Below are 17,545 nucleotides of genomic sequence, written 5' to 3' on the forward strand. Positions count from 1 at the left end.
ATCCCCAGACAAGTGCATTAAACAGATAAAGCATAGGGAAGCGAAATAAGAAAGTTTGGAATTAAAAATGGATATGTTTTCCTGCACTGAGGAGAGGTGCTCTGGGTGAATCACTTTTTGGATCGTTTCAGTTCATAAATTCAGGACCTGGGACAATTCCCCAAGGATTTAGAGGTGCGAGTTTTCCTGGATTGGCAGATATCACTCTCATGCGTAGATATTAACTTAAAAAACAGTGCCCAACTGTGTATCGAAGAAAAAATATACAGAATTCATTTATGGATGTGGATAAAGGGGAAGGGATCCAGAAATTCCTGTACAAACAGATCTGAAAGCAATCTGTCTAGGATTTCCTTTTCACTGAAAAGGACCTCAGGGACCAGGAGGGTGTTTGGAGGAGAACTGCAAATGACAGGTGGTGACCAGCTAGAACTAGAGAAAGCAGGATTGCCCAGTAAATCAAGCAGATAAGAATCCAAAGATGTGTGAGGAAGATAAAAAGGGTGCAAATAACTGTGTGAGAACCTATTCCTAACTAACTTCAGTCATATTCTGTTGCATGCAGGCGACAAAGATGTTATTGCTGCACATATTCTGTTACCAACATCTTAAAATGGGAGGATCCCTCCCAACCACGGGACTATTGTCTTAACTTTTAGTTTATTGCAGTGCAGGGGTTTGTTTAAGGATCCAGCTGACCAGAAAGAATGTCTTCTTACAGGGCAATTCACTACAGTTTTTCTTGATTGTTGACTATTATGCTAGTTACACAAAGTGTAAAATAAGGTGCAGATGGAAGTATTTTGGAAATCCTTCCAAAAATAAACCGAAAGTTGGATGGCTAAGAGTGAAATCTCAGCAGCTGCCTTCTGTTCTTAAAGAAGTTGAAATGTCAAGGCTGCTCAGTGGGGAAGTACCTTGTACGTGTTTGGCCTAGCTCTGAATCCCAAGGTCTCTTTGAATGCCTGGGAATATTCCCTCAGCCTTGGATTACACTGGTTCAGTAGAGATATCACAAAAGAGATTGACCTAACAGTAGAGAGAGGCAGGTCCCTCCCCACTCTAAACCTTCACTTCAGGAACAGGACGCCATCCTACACCCCAAATGATTGTAATTCATCTTGAAAGCTGCTGGGTGCCACTTCCCATCTCTTAAAATTCAGCGACTGCTGGTTTCCTGATGGAGTTAACCTCTTGAATGGGATTTGGAATAGAGATATAAACAAAACACAGCGCAAATGCCAGAAATTGTCCTTTTGCCTTCATCTTGTTGGCTGGAAATCTAGCTGTTAAGGAGGTGTTTGAAAGAGCTGAGCGCAGTCTCCCTTGGTAACTCCTATCTACCAGCAACAAGTGCTCTCTGAGCTAGGAATTTGAGTTCACAGAAACACATTTGCCTTGGTGATCTGCTTGACAGCTTGTCTTGGTGAGAGGGAAAAGATCCATCTGCCAAGTGCCTGCATTAGACTCCGAGTAGCAAAGATTTGTGGTGGGCCTAAGTCACGAGCAGTCCTCTGGAGGTTCTCCCAGGGATGGCCATGTAGCAAGCCCTGGCATTCCGTGGGGAAATTGAATGTATTTGAGGTCCTTACGCCCCTTCATTTTACTCATTGCACTTGAATCTTGCAAAGAAGTCAATATAATTTTTCAAACCTCTCTTGTTGTTTTAGCACCTCACAAAGACCTCTAGGCATTCGTGCAGGCATGGAGGAAACCAGCTTACCTGTGACCCTCTGCACTGTGAACAGATACCGACATAGGAGTGGGGAGAAATCCTGCACGGGCAAAAAAAGGTCGGGCATAGGCATCAGCACATAAGGACACACGTCTGAGTTTTCTAATGCTGGCCAGAGTTGATGCGTCACAGAAATCACAGAATCATTAGGGTTGGAAAAGATTTCCAAGGGCCTCTGGTCCAAATGGCACAATCTCTTCGTTTCCCATCATTATGCTTTGTGTCCGCAACTGTCCCGTGGTCTGGCCTGACTTTTACTGTTAAGATACTTGTGCTTCTCTTTCATCTGTATTTTACTCCTGGTTTCTTGTTCAGCAGTGTGAACAAATCTTTCTGCTGCATGCTTATTCTGTTAGATATCGTTCCCTGTGTCCTTCAGTCTGCAATTAAATATTTTATCTGGTGCATGCTACGTAAATTCTGTCCTTCTGACTATTTAGTGCTTTTCGCCCAGGAGAATCCCTTCTTTGTGAAAGTATCCAGCTTAATGGTGCGGTGGTAACATTTGCACAGAAGAGCTCTTCTGTTCTCTTAACTTATTGCATCAGGTTTGAAGGCAGTTTTCAGGAACGGTGTAGGCAGCGGGTGCGTTCTGGCTGGCAGCATCTCCTGTCACAAGGTGAGGAACTGACTTGGGTTTGCTGGCAGGAGAGGACACTCGGGTGTTGGTTTTCTCTGCCTTGATATCGTGGTATATTCAGTGAGGTCTGGAGACCCGACTTCTGATCCATCACCAGCTTGTTTCCACCTCGTGGAAGGTGGTGGTTTGGAGAACACAACCAGCATGAAGATCTACCCCATGTTCCCATGGGAGGCTTGACCTCCCACTCTCCTAAGAGGCTGGGAATACTTTGCTGGCCAAGAGCCTTCTCTGAAGTACTCCTCAGGGCTGGGCAGCGTGGGGAAGCATGTGCCTCGCAGAGGATTTCATGCTAACCATAGTGAAAGCATTTAAAACAGCACTGAACTGGTTTGGGCTGTGCTGGTTTGTGTATAAAACTCAGAGCTCTGTAACACACTACGAGTGAAGTGCCCGGCTACGGGCTTGTACTGGTTTTGTTTTGCAGTATAAAAGGTAGCTTTTAAATTCTATTACCAAGTGGGTTTAGGGCATTGCTGAATTTATTAGCTGCTACAGACAAAAACTGTATGCAGTTCACATGGAAGACCTGCTCCCAGCATTTAATTCAGTAATAGATAGTCTCCTCATAATTCTGAAACTATTTAAGGAATTGCCGATGGGCTCATGGAAAAAAAAAAGTGTTCAGCTCAGGAACGGCTCCTTTCCTAGAACATTTTTTCTGCTTTTCATCTTCACTTGTCCTTCATCGCTACAGGCACCGAATGAGCACGAGTTCTGTGTTGTGCCGTACCTGGAGCCAATCCCAAGCTGGTTTGTGAAATCACAGTCATCTCCGTAACAGGCAGCCGGTGCCGGAGACAAAAGTACCAAAGGTTGGAGTAGTTACAAGAGCTGAGTAAAACCGTGCTTTAAAAGTCACTACAGAGCAGATAGGAATCATTCTGGAGTTTAGACTCATTGAAGTCCCACCCTAACCTTTTAACTTATTTTTTTTGTGCGTGTATGGTGTCATTCTCCCCTTTCCCCCATCTATTTTTAAGAAATGCTCTGAACGTTCCCCGGTTCAGGATCACTGAGAGCATCGCCCCTTGCAACATCACCGTTTGTATCAGTGGCTTCTTAGATACTTTCAGAAATCCTGGAAGTGCCAAAACTTTTGATACGGGAGGAGTAACTAAAGATTGTTTCCCTTTAACCTGTGATCTCATCCTGTGTCTCAGCTCGGAAGAACTGGGGGCAATTTCAGTTCTACTGATTTGGAGGAGTTGGCCCATCTTGCAGCTCCTGAATTTGTGTGATCAAATGAGCAAAATCTCAGCTTTCCTCGTCCCCAACTCCCGAAGAAAACGAGGTAAATGTGATCCGTAAAGGCTAAAGTGGTCGAGATAGAAAGGAAGCAATTTTAACTGTTTTCAAGAAGCAAAGCAGAAGCCAAGACCCAGCCCTTCTGCTGTTTCCAGTCTGGTTCAGACACATGGAGCGGGCGCGCTGCCGCGCCGCGTGAGCTGCTGCTCCCTCTCCCTTTGCATGGGAATGTGCAGCCCACGGAGCTGGGGGCCTGACCTTGGCTGCGTCTCCAGGTGCTACAAACCTCGAAAAAAAGTGACTAAGCAGGCTTTAAAGAAGAGGTCAAATGGCTTGAAAGGCGTAGGGGGATGTTTCCGTGGGACGTTTCACATGCAAACCAGCAGCAGAGGGGCTTGGACAGGTTCTGGAGGCCAAGCTGGCAGCAGAGCCTGGGAGTACGTAGTATTTTGTGGATCGTTACCCTTTAGAGGTGCTTATTGTTTGTTTGGGCAGACGATTTTTCCTATTTTCAAGTCATTGCAACATTTACTAAAGTCATGTTTATGCTTGGTTGGGAAAGTTGCTGCTCTGTGCCCTGGGGACTTGTCCCGCTCTCTTGAGATGCGGAATTCTGATCCCTTTTGCCAGAGTCTTTTCATGGGGTTGTGTCAAGGAAGAGACCTTTTCAGAAAGAAAAAGCAATTAATTGCTTTTAAAAAAGGTGTAATTAGTTGCATTTCGGTTGGATAAAGCAACATCATGTGATAATTTTAAAACTTGGGTTTCCTGATAAACAAGTTAATGGATTTATGCTCAGTTGCACTGTGCTTTCAAAAAGCAAAATGGCCCTAGGGCACACAAGTAAAATTTAAGCACTTTCCTTGTTATTTTAAAATAAGTAAAATAAAAATAAAGCACACTGTCTGATTTTCTGAACAATAGCTTGGCTTCCTGCGGTGGAAAAGTAACCTCAGCCGAGAATTAAAGCCACCCACCTATGTCTTCAGACTGCAGAGAAGACAAATAGCTTGCTCTTTCCACAGTCCCACTTTAATTTTTGTATTAATCTGTTCTATGTCTTGCTCTTTTATTTTTTTTCCCTTTCCCTCCTGCTCTTTTCTCCCACTCGGGCAGTCACTCTCTTCTCTTTGTCTCTGCCTCCATGCCCAGAGGGGCGCTTCTGCATTCCTGGGCTGTCAGCGTACCAGTGTAGTACATACACATGGGAAGGAAAATAGAGGTGTTTGGGTTGGGTCCTTCATTTAAAGGCTCGTATTCAACATCTGTGATGATCCCTAGTTACCTCCAGCAGCTTCCTCAGTTGTCAGTGCCATTTTCTGCCTCCGTGCAAGTCGTGTTTGTTTTGGGTGCACCCCTCTTACTGCCTGCAGCCCCTGCTGGCTGGCTGAGCCTCTTCTGCAGAGACTGCCCTTGCCCCTGTGCCCAACAGCCACAGAGGAGAACCTCAGCCCTGATGAGATCCTGTTCAACACTTCAAACAGCAGCAAAATGCTCATGTAGGTGGAAGGCCTCGTCTGTCTCTCTTTGTACAAGTTTTTCGTACTTCTGCAAGGCACTAAATACTGCTTCGCAGGTAAGTGAGCAGCAGCAGCCCCCCCCCCAGGGCAGGGGAATGGGGAAGAGCTGTAATTATTTGCTGCCAGAGTTGGTGTAGCCAGGGAACAGCCAGCTACCTTCAGTTGCTGGCAGCAGCTGGGTGGTTGGCTGTTTTCTGGCTGGAGCAAACACTTTGCAATTGGCTTTGAACTTTCCTATGGATCCCTTACTGAGGGGTAACAGACAGCTTGAGAAATACCGGCTAATACAAAAATTTGGTCTTAAATTTTAAGTTGACTTAACACTCTATTAGTGCTTGTCCTCTCTCCTGAGAATGATGATGTGTGAAGGTGAGATGGAAATGAAGGGGAGTGTGTCTGCATGGTAGAGAATTACCTTTTGCTGTTTTATCCTTGAGGAGTTGCATTTTTAAGTTCCATGCTCCTAAAATCTGCATATACCGAGGTATGATGTGAGCTTGCTTGGTCTTTCTCGCTGCATATGTACTAGGATTGACGAGGGTTGCTGAAGATGGAGAAGGATTTGCTGCCATTGTGTTAACTTGCATGCTGTTCAAATAAATTCAGCTCAACTGTCTAATTCCTGGGGCAAATACTTGATACAACTTGCTGGGCTGGCAGTTTTTACGGAGCATTTACAGACTGAAAGGTCTTTTTCCTTTTCCTCCAGCTCTTCCTTGCTAATCCTTTTCGTTTATAATTTTTTTTTCAGTAAAGAAGGAAAAAAGTTCTTTGAACTGTTTTGTCCTAAAGGATGAGATCATCAGTGGAAAAAAAAAGGGAACAGCTTGTTCTTTGTTCTCAAAGGTGCCACACTTGAACCATTCTCCTTTGATTTTAGCATCGTATCAGTGTTACGTACACAAGGTTTTGGAGTGGGTTCAAATAAACCAGATTCTCGGATCAAGGAGCTGAACTTTCTCTAAAACTGCTGTGTGCCTAGGGCAGCTTTGTGCCGGGGAGGCCTGCCATGAGCAGCTCGATCATTTGGTAAGCTTCTAGAGGAAAAAACAGGCTTCTAGAAGCTTGGAGAAACACAGATCCATTTTATTCTGCTGTTCCAGCAACCTGTGTCATGGTGAAGTTGAAAAGGGAAATTGTCCTCTCTGTGTCCTCTCTCCCATCCATCTCTGTTTGCAGAGAGTAGGGTACAGCTGGCTAATAAAGCAGGTGTTGCTTGATTCTAAACTGCATTCCCTGTTCCTAAACATCTCCCACATAGCAGCTTCATAGTGATGGAGTTTGGGATGACAATTTTGCACCCACTTTTCCACCCTGAATGAAAGGAGCCATCCAAGTGCCTTCAGCGTTTTTCATTGCAGTACACATTTCCTTCAGCTCTTGCTTAAATATCAGCTGTATGAAGTGCTATGCTTAATCCCCTGTATATTTTTATGTAGACACCTTTTAAAAAATAACCTTTAAAATAGTAGTGTGGCTTTAGGGCTTGTAGGTTCATTGTAGGAGAATTGTAAATTTGGGTTGAAGCAAGTCTGTGGCTTGTAAAGTACTCTTCTCTGCAAGAATTTCAGGGAACGAAGTCTATCAAAACAGGGAGCTACATGCCAAGGCTTGAAGTCTCTGCTGGAGACGTCGATTTTGTCATCAAAATGAACGTGGAGTAGGCAGTGTGTAGCAGAGTGTGGTGTGTGGTCCGTGTGTTGTCCACCATTCCTCTTCTCTGCTCTCTCTGACAAAGCTTTTTGGGTAAAGGAATGGTGCTTTAACTCTTTTTTCCTTTCATTCAGGCCACATACTTCTTTTTTCCTTGGGAAATAGCACAAGACTCACAACGTGAAATGTTCCTTTTGTGACTGTCATAAAAAATTAATGAGACTAGAAAAACTGTTTGTGGATCTGGAAGAGAATGCCAGGGAAAGAACTTTGTGGCTAGAGAAACACTTTTCATTTCAATTGGCAAATAAACCAGGGGAGAGCAGCAGGCAGGTATTTCAGTGCAGGCTTAGGCTGGCATTTTGCACAGCACATTCAGAAGTAGAGATTTGAGAGAAATCAGCTGGGTTGATCGCTGCCTGTATCTTCAAGTTCTCTTGGTCTGAATTTTTTGGGGGTGAGGGAGATAGGGTGATTCATGCTCAAGCAAGACAAACCCAAGAGCTGCCAGTTTGCATTATGTCAATGGATGTAACAAAATATTTAGATAGAACTTCTATTAAAAGTTCAAAAGCAGGGGGCTCATGCTGACCCCGGCTTTTAGAACCTCTGGTGGGAAACCTGAGTGAAATTTAATTCCTCTCAATGTGTTTTCATTGGCGAACTCCACGTTTTATTATCTCATGCAATGAGATCTTTCTTGGTTTGTCGATTTTCTACCGAGGACAAAAAGTTCATGTATGTAACAGTGCACATATTGAATTAAAGTGCGATTAAAGGCATGATGTAATGACCCCCTCTCCTTTTCCTTTAGTCAATATTTGCCTGCAGGGTCAATACATTACAATATTGACTTCAAAGTGTTCAATATTTTTTTACCTTCTGAGTGCGTTGGCTTCGAGTGCGTGTAATATTAAACCTGTTGGTTGAACTGTTGGTCTAAGACTTACTGTCTAAGTAGTTTCAGGCTTGGATGCCTAATCCATGTAGAGCAGCTTTCAAGGCATCTGATAATATCACAACACAGCTGTAGGCAGCTTTCTGAGCTGAAGCATCGAATCTGCAGCCTTTTCTCCCAGCTTTCCAAGTGGTGGAGTTCAGCCCTGGGTGTGCGATGGGATTGTTGCCTTCTCCCCCTGCTGCCACGGTATTTGCTCTCCGCAGGACTTCCCATTGACTGTAGGTTATGTGGACAAACCTAAACCCCAGTGCTCCTGTCTTCCCTGTGAATTTTTTGCTGCCTGTACATCTGTGCTCTATCAGGTATACAAAAAGCAAGATAATACTTTCCAGACTCAAAATTCTGTGCAAACACGGCTTGGTACAACCGGCTGGATGAGCTGTTACACATTCAGCCTGTCACACACGGCGTTACCTGCACTCCCAGGCAGCGGTGGCACAGTTTGCTGGGTGGCTCTCCTGCTACGAACTTGAACCTTCTCCTGCTTCCTCTTCACCTGTAGAAATTTCCATTCCTGCTCTGCTAAAATCGAGCACCGTTACCCGTCCATCAGCTGGGCACCCAGGCAGATAGGCTGTGTAGTGACAGCAGCTGTTAATATTTCGTCCTTCAAAAATGTGACGCTCAGGGCTTTGATAATACTCCACGCGAGGTGTATAAACAAACAGGATTATAACCGGTGTGGTATCTTATTATGTTGTCTTTCTGAAAAAATAAAGGAAAGGGAAAATATTTATAGATACCATGAGGTGAGTGAATTCCTCTAAAGAACCAACTGTTATAATTAGGAACCCGCTGCACTTAGAACTACTCTACAAATAAGCACCTCAAATCTAGGCTAGCCCTTCCAGAGAAAACAAAGGTCACCAGGCTTCTTTGAGGATTAGCAAACCAGAATTTCTTGGACCAAGGTACTAATTACTTCCAAAGCTGAGGATGATCGCTTCTTCCAAATTCAAATTACTGCCAAAACCTCACGATAATCCTCAGTAACACTCCTCTCCAGCCTAACTTTGGAATTAAGGTGCTTTTAGGCTAGACTCTAATTTGAAGATAAAAAGCCTAATCCAAGGATAAGGCAGGTATCAGAGTATTCCTATGGAAAGCTGCATTTCTGCATAGCCTGATGCTAAGTCATTTAAGACTTTTTAGGACACCAGCGGGAGTTTGGGCTTGACTCAGAGTGAGGTGGAAGCAAGCGCAGCTCGGAGAGCCCCAAAGCAGGCCTAGAAATTGTGTCCTGTACTGGAATTGTGTCTGTTTGCAGGTAGGGGCCCATATTTCTTGCTTGCTGCTGTCTGACAGCAAAGGGATGAAAATTGGGCTCACTATTACAAGCTCCTAGCTGGGAAGATGTAGCCACGTGGCTTTTAAGGGATTTCACGTACCCACCACTGAGATTCACACCTACATGTGAGGATGAGGTAAGTTGTAGCCACAGTGGTTGTGAATTTGGTGGCGTCTTGAGAGTCCACAATTTTCATCTCAGAAGGGAAGAGATGGACAGAAATATCATTTTTGTGAGTTCTAGGCATAAGGTAAAAGGGTTGTGGGAGCACTGGGAGAAGGGTCGAAGGGGACAGAGTTAAATATACGAGTAATTACACAGAATACGTCAGAGAGATCTATACACAAAAGCATTCAGACCTGTCAGAATGAGAAAAGATTTGTGAAAATCACTTGTTGTCAGTTTCTTATCCATTTCCTTGCTGTCTCCCTAGCCCTGGCTCTGTGGTAGCTCACAGGACTCATACATCACAGAAAATTGCTCTGCCAGAAGTGGCCCAGCAGAAAATGTGCAGATCATAAAACTGTATTTTTTTTCTTTTTTTTTCTTTGAAAAGTGACTTCTGGATGGAATTATTTCCTCCTGCCCCCTAAATTCCTTCATTTCTACCTGCAGCCTACTGACTTCTTTGTGCAATTTCAGGGAACTTTGAGGTGGGTGTTCACATTGCGGATGTAAGCTACTTTGTACTGGAAGAAACAGCGCTGGATAAAGTGGCAAGCGAAAGGGCAACCAGCGTCTACTTAGTGCAAAAGGTAAGAACAACTTGTCCTTTTTTCTTCTGAGCACTGTCTTCCTTTTACCATAAATTCATTTTCAAGGTTAATTTTCAGATGCCATTGATCAAAATGGGGTCATTATTGCAGCAAACCTACAGAAATGAGCAAACTGATGGAGACAAATGCAAGAGTTAACAAAGCTGGACTTACGAAGACAGCACTGGGTGAAGCAGCAGCTCATGCCTGTGTGTCTGTGGGCAGAAACCTGGGAATGCTTGTTAGCTCAGGAGCATCTCTGCTCACCTGCAGCTAGTTCAGGTCCCAAAGCCATATGGCTGTGTTTGCACTGTCCTGAGACTCAGATGAGTTCGACAGATCCTACTTGGCTTCTCTGCTTTGCTGTTGCAGGCTTGAAATTTGCTGATACGGTGGTGGTGTAGACTGTCATTTTTGTCTTCGTTGCAGTAGGCCTAGCCAAGCCCTCCCAGATGTGGATGCGTAGCAGAGTGTGGTGTAAAACACCCTGTGCCATCTCACATCTTGAGGGACCACAGTATTTCACAGACTGTTTCTTTTATCTGGGCATCCCAAATACTGCAAAGTGATGCTTTCTCTTCATACACTGAAGAGATATTTAAAACTGTAGAGATTTTAGGGTAACAGAACCAAACGTTAAACACGATTTTTGAACTTTAGAAATGACCAAGTTCAAGTTTAACATTATTGGAAAGGAAACACCCAAGTTTCATCTGTGCATGATTTTTTTTTTTGGTCTGATTTTAAGTTGAATGTGCAGAATCACTTCCTATATTGCAGGCACTGTGTGTGAAAGGAAGCCAGGAAGCTTGGCTTTTGGCTTCCTGTGCTGGCTTGAAACATCAGCTGCATGAAGAGGAGTATTGAGACAGTCTCTTAAGGGCAGGTTTTTCTTTCTCTCCCTACACTTCCTTTCAGTCAGGTTGTAGAAGTCCTTGACTCTTCAGCCCTTTCCCAGATGGCAGGGCATCTGTGGTGTAATAAACACATCCTTGGTACTCAGGGTTGTGGGTGATTCTTCTCCTCCCTTCCTGGGTGTTCCCAGGGTTGCTCTTTGGGGAGGGTCTCGTAATAATGCTTGTTCTGTTAGCTTCCTGTGCTTTATCCATTCTTTCCAGATCATAAATTATTTTGCCTTTACTCTGTTGAAATCAAATTAGTGGTTTGATATCAAGCTGTTAACCTTTAGTAGCTGTTTCAGGACTATTTTTGGGTAGACGTGGTGAGGCACAACCTCAGGGTGTCTCAGCAGGTCCGTGGGTTTTACGTCTTTGAGGGCACGGGTTGCGTGGAGTAGCCGTGAGAGCGATGCAGAGGGGACCGAGGAGTGGCCTGGCTGGAAAACACCGCTTAGCAGTGAGTGTTCTCCAGGAGCTGGAAGCTCATATCTCATGGAAACAGCAGTCCTGGCACAGGAGTCTTCCCAACCCTGTGGTCTCTGCAGCGATAAGCCCTTGGCGCTGCGATGCTCTGCCTCCACCTCCGACGGGTGACTCGGCAGCCACCGCTCCCCGGGGGAGACGTGGGCTGGCCCTGGGGAAACGTCACTGCGGGGCAGCGAAGCTGTAATCCTGGGAGATGCCGTGGCAGTATTTTTGAGTCAAAATACCGTGGCTTGAAGGCATGTAGTTTTTTTACCGAAGGGAGAAGGAAATTTTTTTTGTATGTAGATTTTTTTCATGAAAATTTAGCTGAATTCAAAAGCTAATTGAATGTTCTTTCAAAGTGCCTTTTTCCCCCCAGCACCAGTCAGTCATGTGTAATGCCAACTAAGTTATTTATTGCCTTTTCACAGCCATAATCTCCCATTGCTCTTCAACTGCCATGGCCTAGCAGTCAGGATTAGTGTTTTACCCACACTTCTGCCCTGGAGAGAATACGTTTTCAGAGTACAAAGTAGGTTAGATGGTGAAAACACGGTGTTGGTCAGTATTTTAATTACAAGAGATGAAAAGGAGAGAGGGGATGGGCAAAGGAAAGCAGCCAGGCTGTCTGAAACAAGATGGTAGCGTGACTCTTGTCGAAAATATGCTTTCCTTTGATGGAATTGTTTCCTAAGACAGCTGTGATTCTGCTAGAGGTTAGCACCACGCTAATCCTCCCAAAGAAGTTAAATAAAGCCACATATTTAATTTTCCTGAACCATGTATCCAGAAGGGGAGTTATTGTGTAATTGCTAGCAGTCTATTTAATAAAAGTCAAAAGTTTTTGAAATACGAGTGTATCAGGTTTTAAGAAGCGAGAAAACCTAAACAGTTTCCTCTTTTTTGGCACATCCCGGAGTGTTATTTTAGGTGTGAAGCAGCTCAAGGGAGAGGTCAGCCATAAATCCGTATGATATTTTATTGGTCCTATTTTATACTTGAGATCAAAGATTTGATCTGTAAGCCTATCTTCACGTCGAGTCCAAGGACTTCGAGACATTCACTCTTGACACCAGCAGGTTGTCAGGGTGTTGATATTTTGATAATCTCCGGCTGAGTAACAAAGAGTTGCTCGAAATGTGAATTCATGGAAGTGTTGATACAACTCTCGGGCAGAAATCTTGGCTCGCAAACAAATTGCCTATTTCCTCTGAGTGTCTTGTAGCGGGTAAGCAATAGCCTTGCTGAGCCCACCCCATTGTTAGACCTTGGCGCCCTCCTCCCGGCTCCGGGGAGAGCAGCCGATGGAAACCCTTGGCTAAAACAATCCTTCCCCATCGAATTGGTGGAGGGAGACGGGGTCATCCCGGGAGTCAGTGGTGGTCGAAATCCATCTGAGCCCAGCCTCAGAGTGGGATTATCTGATGGGAGCGAAACCATCCATGCAACTCGGTGAAACTAAGGGGTAGGCTTAGCCAGAGTTTGTTCCCTTTTTCCTTTATCTGTTGTCCGATTTTTTTCCTCCCCATCTGCTCCTTGAAAAGCTCCTGCAGCAAGCCCATTGATCAGAGCCACCCCGCTCTGCTCCTGGCCAGTGAGTCCGTCGTGGCTGCGGCAGATGTTTCTGATTTTAAAGGGAACGGGAGTTTTATCATCCCAAGGTGCCTGTGCTCCCTCCCACTGCCCAGCTCCCGAGGAATGAGGCTGAGGCTGGAAACTCACACTAGGATGCTGGAAGCGCTTTGCTAGCCCAAGAGGCAAAAGGAAAAAAACCCAAAGGGCTCCCACAAGCAGGAGGTAGGACATTGCTGCGTCTGAAGGGAATTCACCATCCAAGAGCCAGGTTTAAACAGCGCTGCAAGCCGTGGTAAGAAGCCTGCTAGTCCTGTAACCCTGGGACGAGGATGTAGGAGCCCCCCAGCCCCAGAGGAACCTACTCTTCCTTGGGCATTTCCTTGCTGCCCAGGTCTCTGGTGCTGTGTGGCAGCGGGAGCGCTGCGTCTGCAGCCAGCTTCAGCAGCACCGGCCCTAAGAAGATTTCGCATGTGGCACTTGGAAGTACGGAGAGAGAAATCTGCTGCCTGTAAGCAGATTTGAAATGCAGACCCACAGCTGCAAGCGCTGTGGATGTCAGCCTTTTGCTCAAAGTGCCCTTTCCAGTATCTCTTGGGCCCTACTGGGCTGGTGGGGAGAGATGATGCCTTTTATTAGTCTGGCCGAGAGAAAGGCTTGGAAAACAGACAAGCTCTCACCACCCAAGCCTTTCTTCAGCCATGCTTTCTGTGATAGAAAGGATTTCTTAGGGCTTGTAGGTCTTTTTTTTCTCCATTGTGAAAAGTTTTTTCCATTGCCCTGCTGAATGCACCCCCTGTTCCCAGCCTTACAATCCCTGTACGAGCACCGGTGACCTTATTTCTGGCTACACTAAAACCAAGCTGAAGGATGTGTTCCCTACTACAGGCACCTGAAGAGGAAGAAAAGCTCTTCCCACAGGAGATAGTATCCTTCAGCAGTGGCTCAGCGAGCTGGGTTTCTGCACGCTGTGGCACTCCGCAGGGCAGCTGGCAGGCTCTGCTGGCTCTTGGCAGCCAGTCATGGAAAGGGCAAAGTATTTAAAGGATGCTGGGCAACCTCTGGATTATTTGAGGTGATGCTATGCAACCCTGATAAAGCTTCGCTGGGCATTAAAAACGTACTTAGGGAAATCTCTCATCCTGCGTCTCCTTGAAAAAGAGATGAAAATAATCCTATTGCACAAGTTCCTCGTGGGCAGCCCCTGGGATAACTCCCCGAACATCTCACTCTCCCAATTTGACACAGTTGTGACATCTTTGTATGTGAAATGCTTGGCTTGCAACTGCTAGGAATCCTTTCAGACTGCGACCGAATCGTCTGAAGGATCAGACCAGAAGAGGAAATTTAGGACTTAGAAACCTCTGTGCTTTGTGACAGCTGCTTTATTCTCCACGTAGAGCATGAAGGGGGTTGCGATGTTAAAGCAGAGGGAGGCAGTTAGCCAGGACTGTCATGATGCTGAAAACAGGTTTCCTCCTTTAATTCAGTAAGGTGGGTAAAATGGAAATACCTTCACTGCAAGGTCACGTTGTCTTACGATACGTGTGTATTCACTGAGCCCAGAAAAAGCCAGACTAAATTCTTGCTCTCCTGTGAGATTTCTTGTGTGGCTTGGGTTAAGTTGCTTTGCCTAAAGTTTCTCTCCTGTGGAACAAGGGTACCGGGGGTTGATGCTTCCCTATTTAACAGTAGGTTTGTTACAGCTAATTGCTTGGTGAGTGTTTAGTGCTGTAATTACGAGCTGAGTTAAAGCTTTGCTTGTGTTTCACATCATTGAAAGCCCTTCCATAGAATTATAGCCTCTTGAATCGGATATTAATCCTGCTCAAGTACACTTAAAACAAGCATCCTGTTGTTTCGTTCGGGCTATTCTTTGTGGATGGGCTTTCATGTTTCATGTAGGCGTTGTGCTAGCAGATTGTTATTGCTCTAGGAGATGTGAAGGGAGAGGATGTGCTAAGGCGCAGAAATACTCCGTAAGTACAGAACATTATCGGTTACAACCAAAAAATCAATCACAGGGTGATGGCGAGGGGAGAGAGAGGCTGGTAACCGCAGCTTTTAATTCGGATGGAAAAGAATTTGGGAGCTTTTTTATTAAAGTGCCAGCACTTTGTTGATACTGACCTGAACCTTGGGGGTCTCACGGTGGTCATGGGCGATCAGAGGCAGGCAGGGATTTCCGATAGTCTATAAACCCATTTTCTCTCCTTTCTGGCAGGGGTTGGCACCCTTCATGCTAAGTCTATAACCTCGTGGCGCGGGCCCTTCCAGGCAGCGAGGCAGACCTCACGTACTGTATCTGTGAGTTATGAATGTATGAGCATTGTTCGTGGGCTTCTCACAACTGGAATAACAGAGGCGACGGCCTTTGTGTTGCGGGAAACAGCTTATCGTAATCTGTGCCCTCGTGCCCTTCCAGCTGAAGCAGTGCTGCTGATTCATGTTGAAAGCGACTCCTTGACAGGCAGGGGCCGTACAGTTAACCTTTTGGCATTAATATGCAGTGCAATTAGAATGGATTTATAGCCATCATCTGGTGCCAAACCGCAAATGTGATTAAATATTTTAAGAGCCTTCCCTTCAAAGCAAAAGGTAAATAAGAAGTGTGCGCACTTGAGGAGAACATGGACACCTGAGAGTTTTTTTTTCCTTGCTGTTTGGAAGAACAGTCATTCCCTTGGTGCCCTGATGGAAAATGTTATCTCTAAAATCACCAAATTGGTGCGAGGGAGTTTGGAAGAGCTGGGGTTGCTGCTGCTCTTCTGTTTGCTGGGTGGCACAGGAGAGCAATCAAAATGGAAACTAAATTAAATACCCGAAATATTTTGATGGCAAGCTCAACTAAGCAGAGCATTTCTCTTCTGAGCTTTTCTGGAAAGCGCCAGCCCAAATTACCACTCGGAATAAACAAGAAGAAGAAGTTATTTCTTTGAGGGCAGTTACTGCTTGTTCACAGAGGTTAATAACGAGTAGAGAAATAAGCATCTGAAACTCTAAATGATTAGGCTTGCTTCGTTAAACAGCTTCTAAATATTAGCTTTACTGCTGGCTTCACCTGGGAAATAACTCAGGGATGGTAGAAACACTTGGAGCTGCTCAGCCTTGCTATAGCGTGAATGTGCTCCAAGCTTTTGTTCTGGTGCTCTAGTCAGGTGAGTAATACGTGGTTTGGTAATTCGGTGATCAACAGCTGAAAAATTGATTAATTGTAAGGAATTAGGGCACAGGCTAAAAAATCCCTGCCAACGAGATTTCTCCTGGCTGACATTTTGTTCAAACAGAGCTAAGCTTAGTAAAATAATCATTGTTCTCCCTCTGTTTGCAAACACCCTGTTCAACAGTCATAAAACAGGTGCTTTTGTTTGTCTCACCATCTACACATTCCTGTCTGTGCTGCAAAGCGTGCCTTAATCTTTATTAAAGCTGTGCACCGCCCCTGTGATGCGTAGGAGAAGTTTCATTTATGCTTTGCAGGGAGCAGCCCCACACTTGCATTATTTGCCTGGTTACAGGCGTTGGTGGCAAAGCGAGGACAGTTCCCAGATCCATGCTGCCAGCTCCCGGCTGCCAGGACCGTGTCTCTTCAGCACCGAGTTTCCTTTATTTGCTGAGTTTTCCTCATTCCTCCCAGTGCCAAAAAAGCAATGCAAAAGAAGTAGAAAGCAGAGCAAGCAGGATGGAGCTCTGGCATGGGTGATAGGTCCCAGAGTTAGGATATTGCATTCCCCATGGCAGAAACACCTCTCCTGAAAGTTTAATGCATTTTCTCCTTCCATGTGTTGTTGAACCTCTCTTTTACCAGCTGGCAAGGGAAGCTTGGCCAGAGGCATGTCTCTGCTAAAAGCCTACAGCTCACCGAGGCTCTCTTCTCTTCCAGGTGATCCCGATGCTTCCCAAGCTGCTCTGTGAGGAGTTATGCAGTCTCAATCCCATGCAAGACAGGCTGACGTTCTCTGTGATGTGGAAGGTGACTCCAGAAGGCAAGGTAACTCCCAGCAGGCAGGCAGTCATTCTGCTAATCAGCCCTGCCTCAGTGCTCAGACCCTGCCATTGCAAACAAATGGTAAAAATGCCATTCCACAACAGCTGGCTGGACTGCAAAGAACATGTTGGTGAACAGTAAGAGAGTGTGTAGGACTGTGTCTTGTCTTACCGATGGCTGGAGTGATCTAACATGGTGGGGAAAGGAAGGATATTTGTAGGAATGTTAGAAATGGAGGATTTTCCTTTGCCAGGGGACACCCATGCATTTAATGTCTTAATTCCAGCAGCAATTCACAGCTAGTAGCGTGGGACGAGATGTTTCTCCCTGACTCCAACCCTGCATTGTGCTCATGGGCAGTTGTGCAATGCAGTGGATGAGGATTCCTCTGTGGTCTCCCTGATAAACAGACTGTTTCATTCTTCTTCAGTGCTGCAAATAACATCGATCCATGTGAAGTGTGATAGCCCTTCAGCAAAGGCACAGCTCCATCCTCTGCATACTTCAGCCTCCATGCCTACACAAACATTGTGTTGTTCCCAGGGACCAGTTGTGATGTCTATCAGTGCAGCAAGCTGTCTTCGGCTGCCTGCTGCTCTCCCCAGGTCTTGATTTCTCTCCATGTTCCTCTCCTACACTCTTAGTAGCAATTCCAGCAATCTCCTCTTTGGTGATCATTGGGGTTCCCCCTGTAATCTAAGAGGGCTAAAGCCTGCCTGTCCCAGAGGACTCTGGCAAATAGCCTGTGCCAAGGACACTTTTTGTACTCAGATTTATTTTTTTACCAGTGTTGTGTTGATGCACAACTTTCTCCGTTAAGT

General features: G+C 45.4%; 1 protein-coding gene across 4 annotated transcripts in view; it reads left to right on the forward strand.

Moving 5' to 3' along the window:
* The window catches only part of DIS3L2 (DIS3 like 3'-5' exoribonuclease 2), a 188,836-nt gene that overhangs the window by 105,912 nt on the left and 65,379 nt on the right, over positions 1-17,545 (forward strand). For all 4 annotated transcript variants that reach the window (XM_084528891.1, XM_084528892.1, XM_084528894.1 and 1 more), the window contains 2 exons: positions 9,688-9,800; positions 16,620-16,727. In XM_084528891.1, the coding sequence (XP_084385017.1) occupies positions 9,688-9,800; positions 16,620-16,727 (221 nt within the window). The remainder of the gene's footprint in view (positions 1-9,687; positions 9,801-16,619; positions 16,728-17,545) is intronic.

The sequence above is a fragment of the Aythya ferina genome (genome assembly GCF_964211825.1).
Source record: "Aythya ferina genome assembly, chromosome: 9".
Classification (NCBI taxonomy): domain Eukaryota; kingdom Metazoa; phylum Chordata; class Aves; order Anseriformes; family Anatidae; genus Aythya; species Aythya ferina.